This window comes from Armigeres subalbatus, chromosome 3 (assembly GCF_024139115.2).
Source record: "Armigeres subalbatus isolate Guangzhou_Male chromosome 3, GZ_Asu_2, whole genome shotgun sequence".
Classification (NCBI taxonomy): Eukaryota; Metazoa; Arthropoda; class Insecta; order Diptera; family Culicidae; genus Armigeres; species Armigeres subalbatus.
Window position 1 is genome coordinate 252543909 of NC_085141.1, and position 27273 is coordinate 252571181.

Genomic DNA, 27273 nt, shown 5'->3' on the forward strand with positions numbered 1-27273 from the left:
TCGAAATGACTCAACTTATTGTTTATCGAAAATGTGTTCGATTGTATTACTTTGCCTTACCCTAGACCATTCTTAAACTTCTATTCAAACTCCCTCTGAAAATAATACGCCTTTGTTTGTGTTTATAATAACTTCCAACACGGTGGATTAAAGGAGTATGATTAATTTATGGACTAGTCTTTATTCTTTGCATATATCCACTAAAATAATTTATATATATTGATTTTAAAACAAAGCGTAACATCCATTCATGAATGCTTTCCATGCGGAATTGATGAAAAACCCACGATATTTTCATTTGGTCCCCTGAGATAGAAAAAGGCGCTTCGCTTTCTGATATATGTATATTCTTTTATGTAGATTCTCGACATCAGTAGTTTCTCAAAAAAATGTTTGATTCATTAGCATTAGAATTTCTTTTTGCTTAAGTGCACCTCCGATCTGTGAAAGTTCCACTGACTCACCAAATACATGGCAAGCAGGTATTAGAGCAAAAATTCCATTAACACACATATGCGCATCCAATTGCTTCCCTTTTTTTGCACTTGCGGTTGCTATCTAAAGAAAATATTTGATATTATCACACCACATTTACGCTCTCTTATTTCCCTCTCTGCGTTTTATTCACAGACATTAAGATAACAACACCTTTCAAGCCGCTGGAAGATGCGCGGAAGATTGCGTTGATGGACCCACCCCCGCCGTCTCAGACCCACACTGCCAACGGAGGAGCATCTCGATTAATCGTAGCAGCATCTCAGTAGTGTCTTTAATCTGGCGATCTAGAGACTACTGTGCCTCCCGAAGCTGTCGAAGATCAATGTCCGATCGGCGGGGTTTCCACCATCATCACCATCATCGTCGTTGTCGAATCAATTGCCCCCCTTGAAGCAGAATTGCCGCACATAATTCGGCTAGTTTCGGATTGAAGCGCAGGTTTTCTGATCGATCCATAGTTGTTTGGCGTCGTTCGAGCGGAGCCAACGAACGATCGATGCTGATGGTCGCCACCAACGAGCGCTGCGCAGTTTCGTAATCGCAAAATCAAAACACGAAACCGTTACAAATCGAATTTCGTTGGCCGCGGAGCAGAAGAAGTAGAACAAGCACGCCACACAATCGTTGCTGCGTGCTTCCATTTTCTGTATTTGCAAACTCCGTAAAACGGTTATAGGCCCCAGCAGTTACAAATTATTCGGCGAAATCACGAAGTTGAAGCAGCAGAAGAGTGCAAAACCGCGAAAAGTAAAACGGTGCAATCCTACCCGCCACGCCACCCGGTGTCGGACCACGGCGGCCATGAAATGTGACACGGAAATATTGACCAACGACCGCAGTCCGGCCACTCGAAGCGAATAAACCCACTGCACACAACGAGATCTTCCATTTACAACTAACAACAATAGCAAGCAACTGGCGAGTCTGCTTTCGTTGTGACGTTGACGGTGTGGGGGTGTGCGAAAAGCTTCAAGTGCTTCGAATGTTATGTTCCTTATGTCGAAAATAATTCGTACATTGTTTTGACAACCTGAAAACGTGCGTAATTTTCCTAGAACAAATCTAGTGCAATAAAATTGGTCCCGGTGAATAAATAGTGAAAATAATCCTTGCCTACCCAGGGATGTAAATTCTTAGATAAAAGAGTTAAGTTATTGTTAATCAGCGGTATATAACGGCAATACATATTCAATCTATATAGATTTAGGATAAGTGGGATATGGTTCAGTAAATCGAAAAATCGATTTCAATTGTAAAAAGATTAATATTAGTGTAACGAAACCAGTGATTTTGAGTGATCATCGGAAAGCGATTCCGAAAGTTTTAAAAGTGTTTAATAAGCACAGGAGATAGTGTACGTAACACAAACGTACGTAAAATAACAAGCAAACGTATCAATCAAAAGATGAGGAGGATACCGAGGAAACCCAGCAGCAGCAGTCTCCCCGGGTTCAGCATGGACCGGGAGAGTTTGGCGGAATGGGCAAAGGATAAGCCCCTCAGCATACTGCAGCTGGACCCGGCGGATCGTGCCGTACTGAGAATAGCAGGTTAGTTCCAATTCCCAACGTTATACGACATACCTACCACAGTTAATCGTGAATATTCGTTCCAATCATGATAACAAATGATGCATCAATCTAATTTGTGGAAGCCTGCTAGGTCGTGTTGTGTGTGCTACTCGAATTCCATCACGTGCCACATCACGTTATGATCAATGAGCATACTTTTCGCCTTTGGGTTGTTTGTTTTTCATGACGTCGTCGTTCTACACAGCACCGTGATAGCGTTGACGGGCATGATGTAATATTTTGTTGACACCGAGGGGCTTGTCGTACCCTTCTGGTTTACTTGCAAATATGTTTAACTTTTGGTGTGATTAGGCAAATAAGCGGTTAATGGCAGCATTATCACTAGAGGATTTGTGCGTGTTTTCTCGCAAGTAATAATTTTAATGATGACTTAAACAAAAAAAGGCACTTTTTTATCATATTTAATCTAATAATGAAATAGTTCAATGGTGAAACCGAAATGTTCCGCATCCACGCAATTGAACGTAGAATTCAGAATTTCAGGAAGAATTGGGATTGTCAGGGGACCTTCATGCCATTATGAGCACATTATATCAGTGGTCCAACAAAAAAAAAAGAACATTACGAAGAGAACTTTTGCATAATAATTCTCTTTGATGTAGCGTGCGGCACAGAATATGTCATTTTTGTTCCGTATTTTATTTCCTTTTTTGCTTTTTTTAATAACCATGATGCTACTCATAAATTCATGTCATACACCAAAATAAAAAAAAACTCAAAGTTAGAGGCGTATACAAAGTATGTAAACTTCTTTGATTATAAGAAACTTTCGCTCGAAAACGATGTGAATATCGGACGAATTAATCGGTATATTACATATTTTATTTCCCCGGCAAAATCCGGATAGGGCTCTCTTCGGACTTCCGAAAGGGTTTCCTTCGAAATCAAGAAGAGATTCCCTTCGGTATCACGGAATGATTCCTCTTCGAGTCTTGAATGTTCTCCGGAAACGCTTCGGAATCGCGAAAGAATGCGCTTTGCAATCTTGAATGGATTCGCTTCGGAGTCCAAAAGGATTCGCTTTGAAATCCGAAAAGGATTCGCTTTTGAAATCCCGAAAGTATTCGCTTCGAAATCCCGAAAGAATTTACTTAGGAATCCCGATACGATTCCCATCAGAATCCAGAAAGCATTTCCATTGGGATCCCAAAACGATTCTTTTTGGAATCCCCAAAGCATTCCCATCAAAAAATGTCAAAAGGATTTCCATCTTTGGAAATTCATTTCGCTTTGGAATCCTGAAAGAATTCTTATCGGTATGCCGGAAGGATTTCCATCGCAATCCTGAAAAGATTACCATCGGAATCTCGAAAGGATACTCAGCGGGATCTCAAAAGGATTTTCATCGGAATACCGAAACGATTCACTTCGGAATCCCGAAAGGATTCCCATCGAAATCCCGAAATAATTCCCATCGAAATTCCGAAAGAACTCCTATCAGAATCCCGAGAGGATTCTCATCGCGATCTCAAAAGGATTTCCATCGGAATACCGAAACGATTCGCTTCGGAATCCCGAAAGGATTCCCATCAAAATCCCGACAGGATTCCCATCGGAATCCCGAAAGGGTTCCCATCGGAAACGCGGAAGGGTTCCCAACGCAGGAACCTAGATAGGGCTCCCATCAAAGTTCCGGTAGGGTTTTCTTTGAAATTCCGACAAGATTTGCTTTGGTATCCCAGAAAGATTTCGAAAGGAAACCAGAAATGATAGTCATAGTCCGGAAAGGATCCCTATCGGAATGCCGTAAAAATTTCTATAGGAATCCCGAAATGATTCCCACCGGAATCCCGAAATGATTCCCACCGGAATCCCGACAGGATTTTATTCGGAATCCCAACAGGATTCTCTTCGGAATCCCGACAGGATTCTCTTCGGAATCCCGACAGGATTCTCTTCGGAATCCCGACAGGATTCTCTTCGGAATCCCGACAGGATTCTCTTCGGAATCCCGACAGGATTCTCTTCGGAATCCCGACAGGATTCTCTTCGGAATCCCGACAGGATTCTCTTCGGAATCCCGACAGGATTCTCTTCGGAATCCCGACAGGATTCTCTTCGGAATCCCGACAGGATTCTCTTCGGAATCCCGATAGGATTCTCTTCGGAATCCCGACAGGATTCTCTTCGGAATCCCGACAGGATTCTCTTCGGAATCCCGACAGGATTCTCTTCGGAATCCCGACAGGATTCTCTTCGGAATCCTGACAGGATTCTCTTCGGAATCCCGACAGGATTCTCTTCGGAATCCCGACAGGATTCTCTTCGGAATCCCGACAGGATTCTCTTCGGAATCCCGACAGGATTCTCTTCGGAATCCCGACAGGATTCTCTTCGGAATCCCGACAGGATTCTCTTCGGAATCCCGACAGGATTCTCTTCGGAATCCTGACAGGATTCTCTTCGGAATCCTGACAGGATTCTCTTCGGAATCCCGACAGGATTCTCTTCGGAATCCCGACAGGATTCTCTTCGGAATCCCGACAGGATTCTCTTCGGAATCCCGACAGGATTCTCTTCGAGATGCGGACAGGAGTCTCTTCGGAATCCCGACAGGATTCTCTTCGGAATCCCGACAGGATTCTCTTCGGAATCCCGACAGGATTCTCTTCGGAATCCCGACAGGATTCTCTTCGGAATCCCGACAGGATTCTCTTCGGAATCCCGACAGGATTCTCTTCGGAATCCCGACAGGATTCTTTTCGGAATCCCGACAGGATTCTCTTCGGAATCCCGACAGGATTCTTTTCGGAATTCCGACAGGATTCTCTTCGGAATCCCGACAGGATTCTCTTCGGAATCCCGACAGGATTCTCTTCGGAATCCCGACAGGATTCTCTTCGGAATCCCGACAGGATTCTCTTCGGAATCCCGACAGGATTCTCTTCGGAATCCCGACAGGATTCTCGTCGGAATCCCGACAGGATTCTCGTCGGAATCCCGACAGGATTCTCGTCGGAATCCCGACAGGATTCTCGTCGGAATCCCGACAGGATTCTCGTCGGAATTCCTACAGAATTCTCGTCGGAATTCCTACAGAATTCTCGTCGGAATTCCTACAGAATTGTCGTCGGAATCCCGACAGGATTCTCTTCGGAATCCCGACAAGATTCTCTTCGGAATCCCGACAGGATTCTCTTCGGAATCCCGACAGGATTCTCTTCGGAATCCCGACAGGATTCTCTTCGGAATCCCGACAGGATTCTCTTCGGAATCCCGACAGGATTCTCTTCGGAATCCCGACAGGATTCTCTTCGGAATCCCGACAGGATTCTCTTCGGAATCCCGACAGGATTCTCTTCGGAATCCCGACAGGATTCTCTTCGGAATCCCGACAGGATTCTCTTCGGAATCCCGACAGGATTCTCTTCGGAATCCTGACAGGATTCTCTTCGGAATCCCGACAGGATTCTCTTCGGAATCCCGACAGGATTCTCTTCGGAATCCCGACAGGATTCTCTTCGGAATCCCGACAGGATTCTTTTTGGAATTCCGACAGGATTCTCTTCGGAATCCCGACAGGATTCTCTTCGGAATCCCGACAGGATTCTCGTCGGAATCCCGACAGGATTCTCGTCGGAATCCCGACAGGATTCTCGTCGGAATCCCGACAGGATTCTCGTCGGAATCCCGACAGGATTCTCGTCGGAATCCCGACAGGATTCTCGTCGGAATTCCGACAGAATTCTCGTCGGAATTCCTACAGAATTCTCGTCGGAATTCCGACAGGATTCTCTTCGGAATCCCGACAGGATTCTCTTCGGAATCCCGACAGGATTCTCTTCGGAATCCCGACAGGATTCTCTTCGGAATCCCGACAGGATTCTCTTCGGAATCCCGACAGGATTCTCTTCGGAATCCCGACAGGATTCTCTTCGGAATCCCGACAGGATTCTCTTCGGAATCCCGACAGGATTCTCTTCGGAACCCCGACAGGATTCTCTTCGGAATCCCGACAGGATTCTCTTCGGAATCCCGACAGGATTCTCTTCGGAATCCCGACAGGATTCTCTTCGGAATCCCGACAGGATTCTCTTCGGATTCCCGACAGGATTCTTTTCGGAATTCCGACAGGATTCTGTTCGGAATCCCGACAGGATTCTCTTCGGAATCCCGACAGGATTCTCGTCGGAATCCCGACAGGATTCTCGTCGGAATTCCGACAGAATTCTCGTCGGAATTCCTACAGAATTCTCGTCGGAATCCCGACAGGATTCTCTTCGGAATCCCGACAGGATTCTCTTCGGAATCCCGACAGGATTCTCTTCGAAATCCCGACAGGATTCTCTTCGGAATCCCGACAGGATTCTCTTCGAAATCCCGACAGGATTCTCTTCGAAATCGCGACAGGATTCGCCTCGGAATCTAGACCTAGCAGAATTTGATTCGAAATCCCCACAGGATTCGCTTCAAAATTCGAAAGGCCAAGAATGCATATTTTAAATAAACCAAAAAATAGAAAAAAAACCTAATTTTAAAAACCATGTCATTTTCATTCGAGAATAATGAGTTTTAAAAAAGAAGAAAATAAAAAGAATATTTCCTAATGTTATACGCAGTCGTCAGTCGTCTAAGCGCATTTGCGTGCCCTGAAGTGTAATTTCGGATCCCACCCTGGTAAGGAGAAACTTTTTCGTAATAAGCGAAAAATTCTCCACTGGTCCGCTGCATGTTGTGTAAATGTCCTGCCCATTGTCCAATGCTAGGTAATCAGTTTGCGGGACCTCTGGTCGAAGACGGTGATTCTGTTTTTATAATAAAAAGTAGAAGGTTGTATTAAAGACACGACCGCAAATTGAACGTAGAATTACGTATCGTTCGATAGTGGGTGCGAAATTCGATTATTTTGTGCATGTTCATTGCGGATGGATATAGCCAAAATGTAGGCAATTTACTGTAAAAGTGAAAATTGAACACCACCTGTCGAAATTGGTTTTTCATCAATTAAATGCATTGAAACAATTATTTACAATAGTTGTATAAAATCTTAGATAGTTGACTGATTGATTCATACCAAAATCTCCAGAATCCGTTGAAAAACGGCTAAATTATTGGCTCTTACTTCCTGACCTCTTTCCGTGACGGTGCATGATTTGAAACTTTGGAATGACCCCCCTGTCTTACCGAAAGACGTAATTCTACGTCAAAATAATCACATTAAACCACATACAATCTCATCACTACAGAGTTTCAATATACGCACCAGAAATGACAAATTAAATGAGTCATCGTTTATGATCGCAAGTAGATAATCTGTCCACACATCAATTAATATTCATTATATTTTGTCTATAAACAAGCAAGCACAAAATGTCTTATTAATATCAACTTTGCGGTAGAGCAAACCTTCCATAGCGCCATTCAGCGCTTCATTGACTGTATAATTTGCTCACTCATCACCGCAGTCAACGTACGAAAGTGATACTACAAAAATCGCTGAACCAAACCACCGTCACTAAGTAATTAAAAAACCATTAAACCGCTACTTGACCGTGTGTGTGGACAGGGCAAAAGGCACAATGTTAGCGTATCCACCTCCGACGCCGACCAAGTCTAGGTTGTTCTGCCCTTCAGTAACTCGTTACGGGAGTCACCTTTAACAAATTCACCTTCCCCCTAACCTCTTCATTCGATGTTTCGGAGTTTTTATGTGACACGGAAGGGTCGGATTTTATCTTCGATTGAAGTTCGGACAACCAACGGTACATATTCAAAGAGACCTAGAAATTCATGGAACTATAACATTATTTTTAAGTCAACGTATCATTATTTCTCTGCCTAATCTCGTAGATGTGATATCTTCTGAGTTGGCATTCACGCGGTTCCAACTGATCCCTTAGCACCTATCTTCGCTTTGCGATGTTCTTCCATTGGTTTTTGTGAAGTCCACCGTTGACGACACACATCTTATTTACATCCGAACGGAATCAATCAACTACGCAACAACGTCACGGTGGATCGCACTTCACAGCCGTTGGAAGTATCTCCCCGACAGTGGCGGGAGATTCAATTAAGAGGTAGTGCTCAGTGTTCTACCGCCCGCCCGCGTTAGCATCATCAGTGTCAGAAAAGTAGCAGCTAGCACAGAGCCCCGCTGGCTGCGTATATTTACTTTTCCGGAGTCAATTTTCGAGTTAGTGTGAAGCGATAAATTTCAAGCCGCGCTGGATGGAGACAATACCTTCGTCTCCATCCAGCCCGGCGCGGCTTGAGATTTATTTGAGTTCATTACCACCGATCGTCCGCCGTGTCATCAGTATCGGCATCGCAGTCAGAGAACTGTGGGGATGCAGGTGGTAAAAAATCGAACATGTTCTGGTTCTGTTGAATGGTATTTACCAGTTGTTACTGGAATACTAAGAGCAATAAACTGTAAAATGCCGATATGACGAGATTCATTCAATTTGAATTGGTTTATAATTACTATGGTTATCATGCCGTTATATTAAACGTATTCGCTAACCGGCGATTACTTTTTTATCAAGTTTGTCCACTGCTATAAACAATCATAATAATAATAAACTCAATAATTTGTGAGGTAATCCACTGGTTAAAAGTCTGCTTAATACCACTATATCAATACTGCTATTTTTTCTCATCTCCTCAATGTAACTGAGTATTCGATGCTTACCCTATTCAACATTAGAAAGATAATTGACTAATCTGACTCTTATGTCAGCGCTACCAACCAATCAACATTCTATGCCGGGTTTGTTTCCCCCTGCTTGTTAATTAGACTAAATTCAATTCTTAATATAATATGTCTATAGTTTCGAGTATTGTATTTTTTCTGAATCTGTTATTAGTGACCCATGTTTGAATCTATCGTAATTGAAGAATCTTTTCAATAGCTCATGCCATTACGTCAAGGTTGGCTCACGTGCGTTCCAAGATAACAAGGTTCCCCGCCAATTTCCGTCCAAGACTTTTTCACCGACTATAAACAACTACTTAGCGATTTTATCACTGTAGCTTACTAATCGATTATGGGTTTATTTGGCCATGAATCAACAAACGTACTGGAGGGGTACGCACTTTTACAATTATCAGTTGCTACGCTGGTAGCTATTATGTAAGCAAGTAGTTAGCTACCATGCACGCATTCTCTACGTCGGAATCTGATTTCCACGAGGTGATTTCGCACAGTTGTTGTTTCTTTCTTCTCACAAGCTGTGCATCACAACATACATTCTATCCACAAACAAACGTTTGATGGATGAATTACATAAACTTATGGAAAAATAGCTGGTGGTTGGAGCTTGACTAGCTTGGTACTGTAGGAATGTAATGTAACAATGCAAATGTAGGGTAATTTTATGTGACTTGTAGAAGATCATTTTTTAAGATCAATTACACTGCCCATGATCGCATATTGTAACATTTGCATTTTGGTTGATTTTGTAAAACGTTTGTCAATCCTCCCCACAAACTCAATCATTTCCAGCTTACCGCAGATAAGCAAGATGGTAAAGCTCATTTTACTGTTGTGGGATTGGCTGCAGTAAATTGAGCTTTCCGAACAATTTACAGGCTTTTTACAAAATGAATAAAAATGCGAGTGTTACAAATATGCGATCATGGGCAGTACAAATATGCAAACATCGGTTTATATTAGAATTACATTTTAATCAAGAATGTCTCTTGATGTAAATCGCAGCAGGATCTCTTTTAGGAAGATTAGGGTCATCCAATGGAGGATGAAGCCTGCTTAAAAGTTATACTCTCCATGCCATACTTCAAACTTTAATTTTTTTTTTTAAACTAATTTGTAAACTCATCCTATTTGTAATACAATCGATCGTATTTTGAATCGTACGCAGAACTTTCGCGAGATCCGAGTGTTTAGTACTGTTGTTTCGTGCGGTTGGAAAGTAAACCAATCAACGCACAATCGATTGAACTACTCTAACGAAGTGCGATCGATCGAAGTGCTTAACGAAATATAACAATATTTGTTAAAAAAAATCTAAGTGGTAAAGGTAAAGTGCCCAATAGTGGACCCCCAACCAATAGTGGACCCTCCAGCCATTTTTGCATTATTACTGCACAATGTCAACTTTTTGCTATGAAATTCTATCGGGAGAACCTACCTTACAGTCCTATGATTTGATTACATGCATTAGAAATGCTATGGAAAGTAAAATTAGATGATTTTCTACAATTCTATAAAAAATAAACACGAGAGTGTCCATTATAGGAATATTTTGGGGGGTCCATAATAGGGAAGAAGAACGTCCCGAAACGGGACATGAAAATCAATTGAAGTGTCGACTATAGGGAAGCAATTTCCTATTATGGACCCTCAGGGGGTCTACTATAGGGCGAATTCAGTTAGACTTTAAAATATTAATTTCAACGAATAGCGTCGTGTATTTGGGTGTTTTATGTATGTATCGTGAAGAATGGATGCAGAGCTTGTTGTTAGATATCAAGCAGAGTTAATATGTTGAAAATTTCTAAGTCTTATGACAGGAAGAGCAAAATTCCGCTACTACGGGGTCCACTATTGGGCATTTTACCCTACTAGAATGTCTCTGGTATTTTGGTCTGAAATTATTTCATAATTTTTATTTCAAATTTTTTTGAAAATTTAAAATAATTTTTTTTTTAATTTCTCATGAACTTTCTTTGACAATACTTCTACTTCTAGAATTCCAGAAACAGAAACTCAGTTTCGAATTCCTTCGAAAATTCAACTAAAAATCAATCGGGGAATCCACCTGAAATTCTTTCAAGAATTAATCCAAAAATCTTAGTGGATTCAAACCACGCATTCATTCGTAAATTCTTCCACATTTTTTTTTGGTTTTTTTTTTGACAATTCCTCCAGAAAGTCCATTGGGAAATCCACCCAAAATTAAATCGGAAATTTCGTCAAGAATTGATCCAAAAGTTTCTTCAAAGATTCGAATCAGATATTCTTTCACAAATTTCTTCACGCAGTTTTTTTTCCAGAAATTGCTTCACGATTTTTTTCAGGAACTCATCCGGATGTACCCCTGAAAGATTCTTCATTAATTCTGAAACAGGAATTTACCGGATCAGTTCATGGAGAAGCTTTCTGGAGAATATCTTGACGAATTCCTGGGACAAATTTGAAACGAATTTCCGATGAATTTATATATTTATTTATTGTTTTTATGAAATTCCTGGAGTATTTTTTGAAGCAGTTCTTAGAATAAAAAGCGGGAGAATTTATGAAGTACTTTCTTGAAGGTATTTTGGGAGAATTCCAGAAGGATTTTTCTTGAAAAAAATCTGAAGGGTGTTCTGGGTGAATTTTTGGAACAAAGTAACTGGATACATTTTTTGGGGAATTTTTCGGCTGGAATCTCTGGAGAAGTTTCTGTAGGAATAACTGGGAGAATTTTTAGGGTATTCTTGTAGAAACTTCCGGAGGGGCTCTTGGAGAAATTTTCAGAAAAAATCCTGAAGAAATTTCTGAGGAAATTTTCAGAGGAATTTCTTCAGTGATCTTCTTCTTCTTCTTCATATTGGCATTACATCCCCACACTGGGACAGAGCCGCCTCGCAGCTTAGTGTTTATTAAACACTTTCACAGTTATTAACTGTGAGGTTTCTAAACCAGGTTACCATTTTTGCATTCGTATATCATGAGGCTAACACGATGATACTTTTATGCCCAGGGAAGTAGAGATAATTTCCAATACAAAAATGGCCTAGACCGGCACCGGGAATCGAACCCAGCCACCCTCAGCATGGTCTTGCTTTGTAGCCGTGCGTCTTACAGCACGGCTAAGGAGGGCCACGTGATGTTCAGGGGAATTATTAAAAGAACTTCCAAGAAATTCCTAAACAATTTCTGGAGTAAATCGTTGTGAAATTTCTGTATTACAAGGGAATATTTAAAGGAGTTTCCGGAGAAGCTTCTGGAGGTATTCATGGAAGGATTTCCAGAGGAATTGCTGGAGGAACTTTTGAAGAAACTTCTGGAGTAATTGCTGGAGCAACTACTGAAAGAATTTCTGATGAGACTACTAAAGGAAATCGTGAAGGAACTTCATAAGGTTTTCCAGGAGAAGCTTCCGTAGCAACTTCTGGGGGGATATCAGGAGGAGGAACTACTGAAGGAATTCCTAGAGGAACTTCTGGAGGAATTCCTGAAAGGAACTTCCGGAGGAGTTCCTGGAGGTACTTCCACAGGAATTCCTAGAGCAGCTTCCGGAGAAATCTCTATAGGAATTGCTGAAGGAACTTCTGGATATATAGCTGAAGGAACTTCCGGAGGAATTGCTTGAAGAATTTTCGAAGGCATTTCCGGAAAAAATCATGGAGGAACTTCCAGAGGAATTCCAGGAGGAATTTCCGGAGGAATTACATGGGGAGCTATGGGAGGAATTTCATAGTGACTTTCTAAGGAATTCATAGAGGAACTTGCGAAGGAATTCATGAAGGAACTTGCGGAGGAATCCCTGGAGGAACTTTTCGAGGAATTGCTGGAGGAACTTTCTTAGGAATTGCTGGAGAAACTTCCGAAGGAATTCTTGGAGGATCTTCCGGATTTCTTGAGAAACTTTAGGAGGAATTCCTGGAGGAACTTGCGGCGGAATTCTTTAAGCAACTTCTGGAGAAATTCCTGGAAGAATTTCTGTAGGAATTCTTGGAGAAACTTTCGGAGAAATTTCTGGAGGAATTCCCGGAGGGATTCCTGGTGAAACTTTCGGAGGAATTCGCGTCGGAATACTTAAAGGAACTTTTGGAGAAATTCCTGGTGGATCCTATAGAAGAATTTCTAGAGGCACTTCTCGAGGAAAATTTCTAAAGGAATTTCTGGAGGTATTCCTAGAAGAAACTTCCGGAGGAATTCCTGGAAGAAAATTTCGTTTAATTGATAGGTTCATTTTGTTTGTATCTTTATAAGAGAGACTTGTAGCCCAGGTTCATTTAAATTAATGATTTCGTGTGTGTTACTTCTACGTGAAGTTAAACGATTTACAATGATATGGAAATGCTAATATCATCTTCCAAACTTGGACGTACATGTTCATGATAGCATTAGAGGCGAAAGTATAGAATTGATAGTTCCGTTAGGATACGGCAGGCATGAAGAATGTTTTTATAGAAGTCGATTTGAAAGCGAGCGGAGGGCAATATTTGTGATGGCACATATCGCACGACCTTCCTTCTGCCAAGCTCCCGTATGAAGGGGGAGGGAAGAATATCAGTGTGGAAGCTGATATATCTCCACTGGCCAGTGGACGAACGCCATTGGGCGTTATACAGGTGCAGAGATTGCTTTCCCTCTTAGCCGTGCGGTAAGATGCGCGGCTACAAAGCAAGACCATGCTGAGGGTGGCTGGGTTCGATTCACCCGGTGCCGGTCTAGACAATTTTCGGATTGGAAACTGTCTCGACTTCCTTGGGCATAAAAGTATCATCGTGTTAGCCTCATGATATACGAATGCAGAAATGGTAACTTGGCTTAGAAACCTCGCCGTTAATAACTGTGGAAGTGCTAATTGAACACTAAGCTGCGAGGCGGCAATGTCCCAGTGGGGGATGCAATGCCAATGAAGAAGAGATTGCTTTCGGAAAGCCCACTCCTGAATGTGTGTGCATTTTGCAAGTAATGATTGGACATCAGTCGACACGTGGTTCGAACCAAATCACATCCCTTCTTCAAACCTTTGAATCATAGTCTCTTCGATAACTGAGGTGGAATAGAATGCAGCCATCTACCCATATCTCCATTTTTCCATTTCCGTTGACAACGAGCAACGAGCTGCCTAACGAGCCATTGCGAAAAATTCTTCAAAGGCGATGTGTTGCTCGCCGTCCATAGCACCCACTTTAGCCAGAGAGTCCGCATTCTAATTTCCCGGAATTGAACAATGAGAAGGAATCCATGCCATGGTGATAGTGTAGGAGCGTTTCGGTAAAGCACTCAATGCTTTCCGTATCCCGCTTAGGAGATACGCTGCGTGCTTAACCGGCTTCATCGACCGAATAGCCATTAGAGAACTTAGATTGTCGGTAAAGATGGAGAAGTGCTCGACAGGAAGTTTTGCTATATACTCCAGTGTGTAGAATATAGCTGCTAGTTCAGAAGTGTATGCTGAACATAACTCCTGCAGTTTGAAATTTGTTGCATAAACCAGGGGGGAGTAAGACTGTCATCCACGAAAAAATCAAGCCTACCTAAGATGTATTATCCAGGCCTTGCCGCTTGGAAAAGGCGGGCCACCCCGCTTGGCAAGTATTGGCAAATATATAAGTTCGAATTGGATTATTGTAGGATATTGGTTGATCTACACTACTGTTGACTAACGAAAAAAAGTGGGATTATTTATTTACATTTGATTCATACTACATGCAGAGGATGCGCGATGCACTGCATTTATCTCCTGGTAAAAACTGAATGGAATCCTCGAATTTTGATCCATTTGTGAGAAACCTTCTGTTCGCACTGACATGCCCATATTTGTTTGCAGAAGAGGTGACATCTCCAGCGTCAAACACTAGTAGTACACATTCATAAAACGAGTTTCAGGGTTACGTTCAAGCAGCTTCTCGACGCTCTTAATAACCAATGGGTTGAGTATCTCACAACGATAGAGGAAACGAGCGATAATTCTGCAAAACGATTGGCCCAGGAGGAATTCATGTAGGAACTTCCCGAGGAATTTCTTGAAGGAACTTCCGGAGGGATTTTTAAAAAGAACTTCCGGAGTAATTTCTAAAAGGTACTTCCGGAGAAATTGCTGGAAAAATATTAGGAGGAACATTGGTAGGAATTTGCGGCGGAGTTCTTTGAGGAACATCCGGAGGATTTCCTAGAGGAACTTTCGGTGAAATTCCTGGAAAAACTTGGAGAGATATTCTTGGAAGGAACTTCCGGAGGAATTCGTGGAGAAACTTGCTGAGGAACTCCTGGAGAAACTTCCGGGGGAATACCTAGAGGAACTTCTGGAGGAATTCTTGGAGAAACTTCTGGAGGAACTTCGGGAGAAATTCATGGTAGTCACTTTCGAAGAATTCTTATATAAACTTCCAGAGAAATTCCTGGACAGACTCCCAGAGGAAATCTTGAAAAAAACTTCCGGAGAACTTCTAGGCGAATTCATGACTCAACTTCCGGAGGAATTTCTGAACGGAACTTCGGAAGGATTTTTTGGATGAACTTCCAGAGCGAATCCTGGAGGATCTTCCTGTTTCGATCGATTTATATTCTTGTGCGCTTCAGCTATCACATTATCTTCGTGCCTTTTTATTCTGCGGTGGATTCGCTTCTCTACAGCCCTTGATACGCTGTACCGTTTTCTGTTGTATCGGGTAACAGCTACTAGCATCATCCGACTCCTGATAACATTTTTCTCGTCCGTCACTCGCTGGCACTGTTTATCAAACCATCCATATCATCGTGCTAGCTTCATGATATACGAATGCAAAAATGGTAACATGGCTTAGAAACCTTGCTGTTAATAACTGTGGAAGTGCTTAATGAACATTAAGCTGTGAGGCGGCTCTGTCCTAGTGTGGGGATGTAATGCCAATAAGAAGAAGAAGAAGTTGGCTGATCTAACGGTAGCCAATAGGTTATTGTATTTATCGTCTTTGTTTAGAAAACAATTCAATCACTGTCATAATGCGTGTTTAGAACTGTTCCATTTATTTTTACACGTTGAAGACATTCCCCTTAAAGAGTTTAATAATTTTCATTCAAAATTGAAGCAGTCGCAAAAAGCCTGTATTAATCGGTCAAAACGGTATACACTGGAGTCGCTTTGCATGCGGTTTAATATGAGGCTTAATTTTTATGCGGATTTTAGGTCTCATGCGTTTAAACGCGTTTACATAATATTTTGAAGTAGGTCTTGGTGCCTTTATGCCGCTACGATCAAGGGAACGCTCCCTGGCCCTTCCCTTTTCATCTTCTTCAATCATCATCATCATCATCATCTATCTATCTATCTTTGTTTAGAAAACAATTCAATCACTGTCATAATGCCAATCGACTCGTTTTGGGCTCTTTTGTGTTTGTTTATGTATATGAAAAAATAGAACAATTTGCTGGGGAAAGTTGAGAAGTTGTCTAAATGCAACGGTTTCATGAGTTCTGAAGCCCATAGTCCGATCCGGCAAATTTTCAATAGGAAACAATGGGACAGAATTCTTCGTCGAACGCAACTTGTTGTGAGTAAATCCGTTAAGGGTAAGTGCCTGAAAAGTGGGCTAGACTTTTGGCAAACTTTTGCGCACATACACACACATACACACACACACACATACACACACAGCATCACCTCGATTCGTCGAGCTGAGTCGATCGGTATATAACACTATGGGTCTCCGAGCCTCCTATAAAAAGTTTGTTTTTGGAGCGAACATATAGCCTTTACGTATACTTTGTATACGAGAAAGGCAAAAACTTATACATCGCATTAGTCACATACATTCGGAAACTTATACTTTTCATTAACTTATGAATGTTATTAGCTTTTTGATATGGGATCATTCATTAGGTGGCATAATGAAGAGTATAAATATTTTCGAATGGTTTTTTGCCATAACATATAAGGTTATTTTTTTACGTTTAAAGATAGAATGGTGTTCATTTCTACCCGTTCATGGACACTATACACGGTCCCTATTCTCATGCTGGTCTCATAAAGGTGCGAATGTGTGAGGCTGTTGTGCGGGTAGCGGTGGTATGACAGAAGTGTGCTTTCATTTCTCTGTACGTTCAGTTGGAAAGAACAACAAAAATGATGCTCCTCAAGAAGGCACATTGAGACAAACGGTTTCTCTCAATGAGCGCCGCTCCTCATTTTTCCCACAACGAAGAGTATCTTTTTTTTATGTTTTGATCATATCCGTGATGTTTTGTTGCTCGTTTTTTATAAACTTTTTTTTGCTCATTGAGCTCATTGTGCGAGTAAATGCCAAGCCTGACAGGAAAGGAGCGATGAGAGCGATAAAAGGTCAATTTTGTATCTAGCGTGACACTAGAAAAAAGCGTAATTCTATTTGTAAACACGAATATACCAAATATATAAGTTGAAATCAAATATACCAATGGGAAGAGATAAATAATTGATAATAAATAAGACAAATAGGCCAAATAAAAAGTTCCTCCGGGAATTCCTCCGGTAGTTCCTCCGAGAATTCCTCCGGAAGTTCCTCCGAGAATTCCTCCGGGAATTCCTCCGGAAGTTCCTCCGGGAATTCCTCCGGAAGTTCCTCCGGAAATTCCTCCGAAAGTTCCTCCAGGAATTCTTCCCAAATTTCCTCCGGCAATTCCTCCGGAAGTTCCTCAGGGAATTCCTCCGTAAGTTCCTCAGGAAATTCCTCCGTAAGTTCCTCAGGGATTTCTCCTGAAGTTCCTCAGGGATTTCTCCTGAACTTCCTCCATGGATTTTTTCGGAAGTTTCTCCAGGAATTCTCCCGGAAGTTTTTTTTATCTTATTTGTCTTATTTACACCATTACAGCAGCACCACGGTCGTTATCCAAATCCTTTTCAAAGCTAATGTGGAATCCTTGTACAGAAATTCTATCACGATATTTTCGATATTTTTTTTAATCTCCTCATTGCGTGATTGGTCGGTGCTGCTGCTGTTCTCTCGCCGAACCACTGCATAAATTTCTTCCCCATTGTTGCCAATTCCTTTTGTTTTCCATTTACGACAAATTCTAAAGCAATTGTAAACTGCATAATGATGAAATAATTTTGGCGACACTGACAGCGTCATTCTGGCGGGCTGAATCGGGCAATTTTCTCTCTCAGTAAGTGCTACCACGTGCTTTTTAACAGAAAACCCTTCCCTCAGACCTTAAGAGCCATCGTTACCATGCATACCACGCATACAAAAAATATTTTTTTGGGCTATTTTTTTTTGTTTCCAATACAGCATGCATAAAATAGCAAATAAACATGTTTCTAGTAATAATGTCGTTTATTTTCTGATCATTACGCATTAAACAGAACTTGATTTTAATAACGGCTACGCAGTCTTGAAGATTGAAACAAGATGTATATCAGCACCTGGTCTATCTGTGAACAAGTGTCCAAATAGGTACTGCTGATTGCCATCCCTCTAGCAGCAGCAAAAGTGAATTATCGCCTACCACTATCGTTGGTAGCGGAATGAAGGCTTTCCGTACCAATTACAGGACGAAAGAAGCTTTCTCTACCGATCTGCGCATTTACGTATCCGATGACCATCGTGTGTTGGACACTCTCCGATGCCATATCAAGTCCCTTACACAGGGTGGCCACTGAACCGGGAAAACCGGGAGAACCGGGAATTAACCGGGAATCAGATAGCACCTGGAAAAACCGGGAAATAACCGGGAATTTGATTGACGCTGATTTTTTTAGACGGACTAATTTAAAGCTATAATTTGTTTCCAGCATACAAACACAGAAATTTCTTGACAATTTTAGGTCTTAGAAATCACGTCCTAACTCAAGAATTATGTTTACAGAAATTTATCAGTCTTTTAAAAAGAATAAAATTTCTTTCCGATTTTCTGGAATTTCAGAACTACATAGATTTTGCTCTCAGTATTAAGGGTCATGAGTCCAATCGAAAAAAGTGGTTACCTCCAATACACAATCTCCCACATAATGTACATATTGACATTGGAGATTTTTAGAGCATTGTAAATAAATAAAAACTAATCTCAAGTGTAACAGATTTCAGAAATTTCAGGAATATTTTTTTCAGTTCAAAGTTTGAAGAAATTATAACCGGTAACCCTTACACTTCTAAGATCCTTTCACGTATCCCATCTTTCTTCTCGAAATACAAATACATTAGCTCTTAAATCTGCTTAGTGTTATATGTTTCTTAGTTAAAACCAGAGCTTACAATATTCATCTTCATGAAGCAACTTCGGTCCGAATTTTGACAAACATAGCATGATTATTCAAAGCATATAATGACATAGTCAGACGACTACTACACCAACTCATTCATTTTACTGTCACTGAGTGTGCTTACTATGTGCAGAAAAAAATATAATTAGCATTGTTTATATTGATTGTAGGGATTTCTGTTTTTATATCTACTAAATCACACATAACAATTCCGTCAAATAAACATCATTCTATTTTCTTTAAATCCACTTTTCTTTCACATACAATGTTCGTTCCATGTCCGTTCACTGCAACTTCTTCTCAAAAACTGACTTTTTTTTCTCTCACCAGACCTCAACCATCTAAAAACTCTTTCTCTCTCTGTTCTCCCCGTTCGCGAGGTTTTCACTTCCTCACGTCGAATGGCATCCCTTTATCGACCAACATGCAACATTGTTACACTCAAACAAATGCTAACGTTAATTCCAACTATTAAAAAGTTTAACATTATAATTCACGTTACATCCCTCTATCAGCATCGCGAATATTATTATTTTTAAGTACATTTCTTCATACCTACATTGATGTTTACCGTTGAAAGTGCCTCACGGATGAAAATCGGATTCAATTCATTGGGATAAATTACTTTACTCATTTAAAACGTGTTCATGTTTCAGATAATTTAATAATTTGTTGAATGTGCATAAATATTCAATGACTAATATTCAAACGAATATTGATAGTCCACAGCCGACTATGAATGTGTCTGGAAGTGAGCTGACAAGTGAAGAAAGGTGGACTTCACCAACATTTTTCGATTATTTTACACTCTGGTTAAAACTTCAATCCTATCTCAAGTTTCTAAAGCATGTTATTTTTTTTAGTTTAGGCGTTATTTTGAGCAAGTGAATAACAACGGAATACGAATACCACATTGTTTAACTTTCTTTTTTTGTAGTTGTTATTAGAGGCCTCTAGGACATAAGGCTGTTATCAAAGCCTCTAGTTGTTATTATTTTTCTGGATAACGCCTTAATGTTTTCCCAAGAAAAATATTATGTTTGAAACATCTTTGATATTTAAATCTAAATTTGGATCAAATTCATATAATAGCTCGTTTGATTTTCGAATAAAAAAATACATTGAAAATTAATTGATAGCAATGCTTCTATCACTTACCAGAGCTTCGTCCTCATTAATTCGTGTTGCCAATGTGATAGTAAAGAAAGAATAAATGCAGAAATGAGCTTTAATTCACTTCTAACAGTTACTGCTGGAATGGTCAAGTTGAACGTACCTATAGGATAGAGATTGAAATGATCTGGAATTGAACCCTTGGCCTCCTTCGTATAGGGCAGGAAAGAGCGGTTGACTTATAACTGCCAGCCCAAGCAACCAAAAGTACGGATAAAATGGGCTGTTTTGGCTTAAGCAGCTTGTATTTTAAGTAATTTTTTGTATGGCAGGAGCGCAAAAGTGAACTCCGAAGTTCTGTTAAGATGCTTGGAACTCGATGTGAACCAAAAGTGAACTTATTGGTTCGGTTAGGAACAAATTTAAGTAAAATGTGAACGTTTGGTTGCTTGGGAGGCTGTTACTGAAAAAAGCATGACATGGGAATTTGCTTAACAGGCGCATTATTAATACATTGCCATATTGTTTTCTTTGATTTATTTAGGATGTATTGTAATACAATTCAATAGATTTTGATGGTGAATTTAAAGCACATGATCAGAAATACGATCGAAAAAATGTCGCTTAAGTAAGGTTGCTCCACAGATTGATTTGTCAAATGAATGCAAAACCTCATTCCTCGATCATTTCTTTTCTCGATACACTTCTGCCGGGAAAGTTCCAAAATTTGAACCGGGAAAACCGGGAAAAAACCGGGAATTCCAAAATGGAAATTGAGTGGCCACCCTGCTTACAGAACACATGTGCCTTCAGATCTTTCGTTCATTGGGGCATAGATGCTGATCATGCTGTAATTATGCTGAATGTGCCCTTCATTCTCAACACGCAGATGCGTTCGTTTTTTGGACTCCAATGGATGACTTGCTGTTGTAAGGGGTTGCTGAGTAAGACGCTAAGAACTTTGTTATTCCTTCAGGTACCGTCGTGCGGGGCTTCTTTTTACTTTGAATTTTTGATTTTCTGAAAAAACGAAAACAATACCAAATTTGAAACAGAAAGTTGCCATCCAACTGTCAACAAGACACCTGAATGGTTGCAATGGCAATTTGATAGTAATTTTCGTTATAATTATTCTTTTAAAATGTCCAAAAAGCCCCCGATTTGCCAGCCCCGCACGAATGGTTGAGATGTACCGACGGTGCGCATTATCGATCGTATACCAACTTTTAAATAGCTAACGTGATTTAAGGCCTCACTTCTTTGAATGTATTCTCAATATAATCATTTCTCGTCGGGAACAGTGAAACATCACTCAAGATCGACAAAAACAAAGTCGGTGAACTTGTCGAAATTAGTCAAATCAAACAATAATCTCAAATACTGCCAGCACAGTAATGTGGAGGCAATGCAAAGAAGATCCGGCGACACGCTTGCCAGACCGTTGGTATTGTTGACCGACCGACACTCGACGGAGGTAATGACTCATATGCGTTATATGTATTACAAAGAACCAAGTAAATATATAATTGAAACAGATTTTACGACCGTGATTGTGGTGAATGATTTGTTTATCGGCTTTATCGGTCATTTCTACTCAAAGTATGAGGGAGTAGATAATCGAAAGATAATTGAAAATCATTAGATTGAAAGCCATTCGCTAGAGCGCGAACAAGTATGAAGCGATAGAGGGTGAAAGGGAGAAAGGAAGACCATCTATTGAACAGCACACAATCGAAGCGTGTATCTTCTTGCCTAACGCCCTGGTTGTGGACGGCTTGGTTAGTGGTATGGAAACCACCGTGCCAAGACAGGCAAAAAGATCCAGGCAACGATCTCCCCATGTGCTGTTCTGTTTTACATCTAGTTCTATCGATCGATTCTCCCTTTCACCCTCTATCGCTTCATACTTGTTCGCGCTCTAGCGAATGGCTTTCAATCTAATGATTTTCAATTATCTTTCGATTATCTACTCCCTCATACTTTGAGTAGAAATGACCGATAAAGCCGATAAACAAATCATTCACCACAATCACGGTCGTAAAATCTGTTTCAATTATGAAAATAAAATTTGGCTAACAACAAAAAAAAATGAGGTTCTATCCAATAAGATCGAAATCAGGTGATTGGAAGAACACGTCATGATATGGACATACCTCCATGAGTGGTAGTGCGAATTCCGCATAAACCTGCCGATCGATAGAACTGAAGAAAAAACAGAACAGCACATGGGGAGATCGTTGCCTGGATCTTTTTGCCTGTCTTGGCACGGTGGTTTCCATACCACTAACCAAGCCGTCCACAACCAGGGCGTTAGGCAAGAAGATTCACGCTTCGATTGTGTGCTGTTCAATAGATGGTCTTCCTTTCTCCCTTTCACCTCTATCGCTTCATACTTGTTCGCGCTCTAGCGAATGGCTTTCAATCTAATGATTTTCAATTATCTTTCGATTATCTACTCCCTCATACTTTGAGTAGAAATGACCGATAAAGCCGATAAACAAATCATTCACCACAATCACGGTCGTAAAATCTGTTTCAATTATGAAAATAAAATTTGGCTAACAACAAAAAAAAATGAGGTTCTATCCAATAAGATCGAAATCAGGTGATTGGAAGAACACGTCATGATATGGACATACCTCCATGAGTGGTAGTGCGAATTCCGCATAAACCTGCCGATCGATAGAACTAGATGTAAAACAGAACAGCACATGGGGAGATCGTTGCCTGGATCTTTTTGCCTGTCTTGGCACGGTGGTTTCCATACCACTAACCAAGCCGTCCACAACCAGGGCGTTAGGCAAGAAGATTCACGCTTCGATTGTGTGCTGTTCAATAGATGGTCTTCCTTTCTCCCTTTCACCTCTATCGCTTCATACTTGTTCGCGCTCTAGCGAATGGCTTTCAATCTAATGATTTTCAATTATCTTTCGATTATCTACTCCCTCATACTTTGAGTAGAAATGACCGATAAAGCCGATAAACAAATCATTCAAGTAAATATTAAAATTAAAAGGCCAACCTTCATCTGATTATCTACCTTTGTTTCTGTGGAGATCCGAGCTTTCTTCGATCGTGATAGCGAAGTTTTCTTCATTAGAGCATTGTATTGTTATGAAAAATATTAGCGTAGAACCGTGACAAATTAAAAACAATCGCGCAAGTCAGATCAGATGAAAAAAACTTTCGTCTCAAGTTGAATAAAATGTGCCATTTCGTAATTTTCTAAGTAAAAACATTTTATTTTACTGTAATATTGTTTTTTCCCATGGTAAGTAGAGACAAAGAAGAATCACTAGTCTAGAAGAGATGTAATATTTTTGGTAAAGAGATACTATAAGAAGCGTTGCTCAAACATTCAAAAATTAAAATGAACATGAATTTAAAAATCTTAAACTGTTAGGCAGCCGACAGCGATAAAATGATAAGCGTAATATCATTTATGACCGCCCAGTGTACACAATAATTGAACAAGGGTTAGGGACAAAAGGTCGAAAGACAAAAGGTCGAAAGGACAAAAGGTCGAAAGACAAAACGTCGAAAGACAAAAGGTCGAAAAGGACAAAAGGTCGAAAAGGACAAAAGGTCGAAAGGGACAAAAGGTCGAAAGGACAAAACGTCGAACGGGACAAAAGGTCGAAAGGACAAAACGTCGAACGGGACAAAAGGTCGAAATAGACAAGAAACTGAATCGGAGAGAATCAATCTCACACCAGAGTTGCCCTACACAATTGGCAAAACTCTGCTTTTTTGTTTTTCGCATTTTTTAACAATTACATAAAATTCATTCAGTGAGTACAACTAATAGATGAATGTTTAAGTTTTCTAAATGTCACTTAGTTTTCTCAAAATGGCGCACGCCACACATCAAATACACTGGCGTGTATTACACGCAGGTGTATTTTTAATGCACGCGTCTGCATGGCTGAGGCGTGCACTATTTTGACCGATCAAAGTAACATTTAGAAAACCTAGACATCAATCTATTGTTTGCACTCATTGAATGAATTATATTTAATTATTAAAAATGGTGAAAAATAAAAGAGCAATATTTTTGCAGACTGTATAGGACAACTCTGTCTTGTGCAATACAGGTTTTATTTCAACGATCTTTTTTTATCTCTAACAGAACTATCTAGATATTCTTAATATTGTTTCATTGTCATTACTCCTTCTTTGAAAATGGCTCATTCTTCAACTTTGATTAATGTGATGAGTGTGTAATTTCTGCTTGAATTTAAATGCATTTCACAAATTCCTTTGGAATACACAAAACTTGTTATCAGCTTGTTCTTGATCGGCCTTTTGTCCTTTTCGACCTTTTGTCCCTTTCGACCTTTTGTCCTTTTGACCTTTTGTCCTTTCGACCTTCTGTCCCTTTCGACGTTTTGTCCTTTCGACCTTTTGTCTTTCGACCTTTTGTCTTTCGACGTTTTGTCCTTTCGACCTTTTGTCTTTCGACCTTTTGTCATAGATTCATTGAACAATGCTCAACGAACCACTCGCCAGCTAAGCAAACAAACAATTATCACCTTCATTGCCGCCGGTGAGTAGCGCCAACATAACAACAGTATCGATTGACGCTCTCGTCATTTCGTTTCTTCACCTTGTTGAGGTGCCAACACACGGAATGTCGGTGTCAAAAGGTACAATGACGAACCGTAACCACGATATTCGATATTAGTCTTTTTCTTTTCTTTTTTGAAAAATGTCTGCTCAACTAATCAATCAACCCGAATTGTGTCCAATGACGTGTGGCTTGTAATCGATGCTATATCTCTAGAGGGGCCCGTACACGATGAAAATCGATTCGCGACCCATGCAGTGGGCAATGGAAAAGTATGTTGCGGTATCCGAATCGGATATCCGGCGGGATTCGCGTCACGAGCGAGTGGGGGAACGCCGGAGGAACGACGAAGATGACTCTGTGACACCAATAACAAACGTTTCGGATTACATTTATAGCATTCGGTTGACCGCGGTCGTGTGGTGCACGCGGTTGGTATCGCCGTCCGCCGATCGATCACAATCGTTGGCCTCTATGTAAAACCGCTATAAAAGTAGACCACCCGATCGATAAATGCTGACTAATCACGCGTAGGTAATTCAATCGTTGCACCGTAATCGGAGCAAGTACTTAGTGTAGGTAAGTTGAGATGATAGTAAATGCAGTGATTGAGATTATCTCGTTGGGCAGTAAATTGTCCGGAATGGACTAGTTTTAAGTTTACCATTTTTTAATTAAATCATGTTTTCTATTTTTGATGCTTCTTGTACACACCTCACATTGGAAATTTATTAAGGTTGGCATATTCGTTAATTAGGGAGAAAATCTGTTTGGACTTTACTTCTATTCTTGTCCCTAACGTTTATTACTCGACTGCGATCAAATCGAAGAATTGCGTACATGGAATGTTTCTAATTATACAATCAAACCATTTGGTAGGAAAACGACTCAGTACTAGTAGATTTTCTGCCAATCCTATAGAGTTTTTAAATGACTTGGCTAGAACAATTATTCTCTATTATTAGTATCTTTGCAGTATACCAGTAGCTCCAGTTGACGACCTGAATTTACTTCATATAAAATTAAAGCTACTTTCTATAAATTCACTGTCATTAAAACAGTCTCTAAAATATATTTCAATTCATAACCATCATAATTTACTATTCCATCTTATTATTCTTCGAATTCAGCAAGGTAAATAAGAAGTTCCGCCTCTAGAAGCTGAACATAACAAATTCACTTAAAACATACATAAAACTTCTGAATGGCATAAATTAAACCCATGCTAGCGACTCAATTTCGCACGATGCGGGATAAAATTTACGAGATTTTACGCTCTCTTCGTCGCCTCTGTTTCGTACCCGGCTCAACAATAATGACCATAATAGCCGTATAAAACGGTTGCTGACGGTTAGTGTGTCAGTTGGATTTGTCTATTTAATCTCGTAAATTTCCCTCGGACGAGTGATGCGTATGATTGCAACTCGAATAGAGCTGTTAATTATTGTTGCTGGTATTCACAAAAATCTTCCGCGTTCAACTTTCCTCACCAAGAATTCGACTGCTTCGGCTCGGTTTGCCTGCGCACCTGAGAGCCAAGATTCCAGTCAACGGCCCATCATAATCGATTTCAATCAGGTGAAAGAAATAACTGGATAAATACTTCTGATCACTGATTTGTGTGCACCTGGCGCGCGAGCATTCCTGCTATCGCGCGCCCTCGATCGCGGAAACTCAACGATCCGCTCAAGTACACACTTTCGATTCGCGCCGCGCGTCTCATCGCCAGAAAACAAAAAAAAAAAATAACTCGCTTGGATGGATGCGTACTAGACTGACGCATGAATCTTGACCAACCGAATATTAATTCTAGTGGTGTTTCGTAAAATAGATTTTTTCATCTACTATATACCAGGCCTGGTAGCGAGTCACTTTTTAGTGACTTGGTCACTTTTTTCGGGAAAGTCACTAAAAAGTCCCTTTTTTCGATCTCAAGTCACTAAAGTCACTTTTTCTCGCAAAAAGTCACTATTTTCAACTATTTTGAAACTATTGACTAAGTTTTTTTTAAATAAAACTTTATGTACCCATCGGATGATGCTTTGATCATGGCGGAAATAAAATTACGGATCTTAAAAAATGATCGCGCTGAAACTTCGTCAGCCGTTTAACTCGCTGCTTTTACTGGCATTTCACCAGTAGCTAATTGAAGGTGTTTTACGTCACAATTTATAAATCGGTATACAGCCATGCAAGCAGGAGACCTGCCAATTCCGATTTTGTTTTAAAGCTCAAACTTTATACAGTAGGAGAAGGTGGGAAGATTTGATTCTTTGGGAGACTTGACCCCTTGGGAGACTTAATTCTCCGCTGTTTTACCGAGAACTATAGCAGTATTGTTAGAGCGTACTTTTATTATAGATCTTCTACACAAATGATCGAATGTGGCATTCATTGACTACGAAAAAGCTTTCGATCGTCTCAATCACGATAATATGTGGAGCGCCCTGAGACGCAAGGGGGTTTCCTGAGAAAATCATCGGCCTCATCGAAGCACAGTATGAGGCCTTTTCGTGTAGAGTGCTACACAATGGGGTCCTGTCCGACCCTATCCGGGTCGTAGGGTGTGAGGCAAGGATGTATTCTATTAATAAAACACAACCGTTGCTTGACAAGTAGTACCTTAAAATGAATCTTTATTTTATCCGGTTACAGCGATATC

At 40.5% G+C, this 27273-nt stretch overlaps 1 protein-coding gene across 2 annotated transcripts in view; it reads left to right on the plus strand.

Moving 5' to 3' along the window:
- LOC134223585 (plectin-like) overlaps positions 1–27273 on the plus strand; it is a 539529-nt gene that overhangs the window by 66812 nt on the left and 445444 nt on the right. For both annotated transcript variants that reach the window (XM_062702767.1, XM_062702766.1), the window contains exon 2: positions 631–2048. In XM_062702767.1, the coding sequence (XP_062558751.1) occupies positions 1904–2048 (145 nt within the window). In that variant the 5' untranslated portion in view covers positions 631–1903. The remainder of the gene's footprint in view (positions 1–630; positions 2049–27273) is intronic.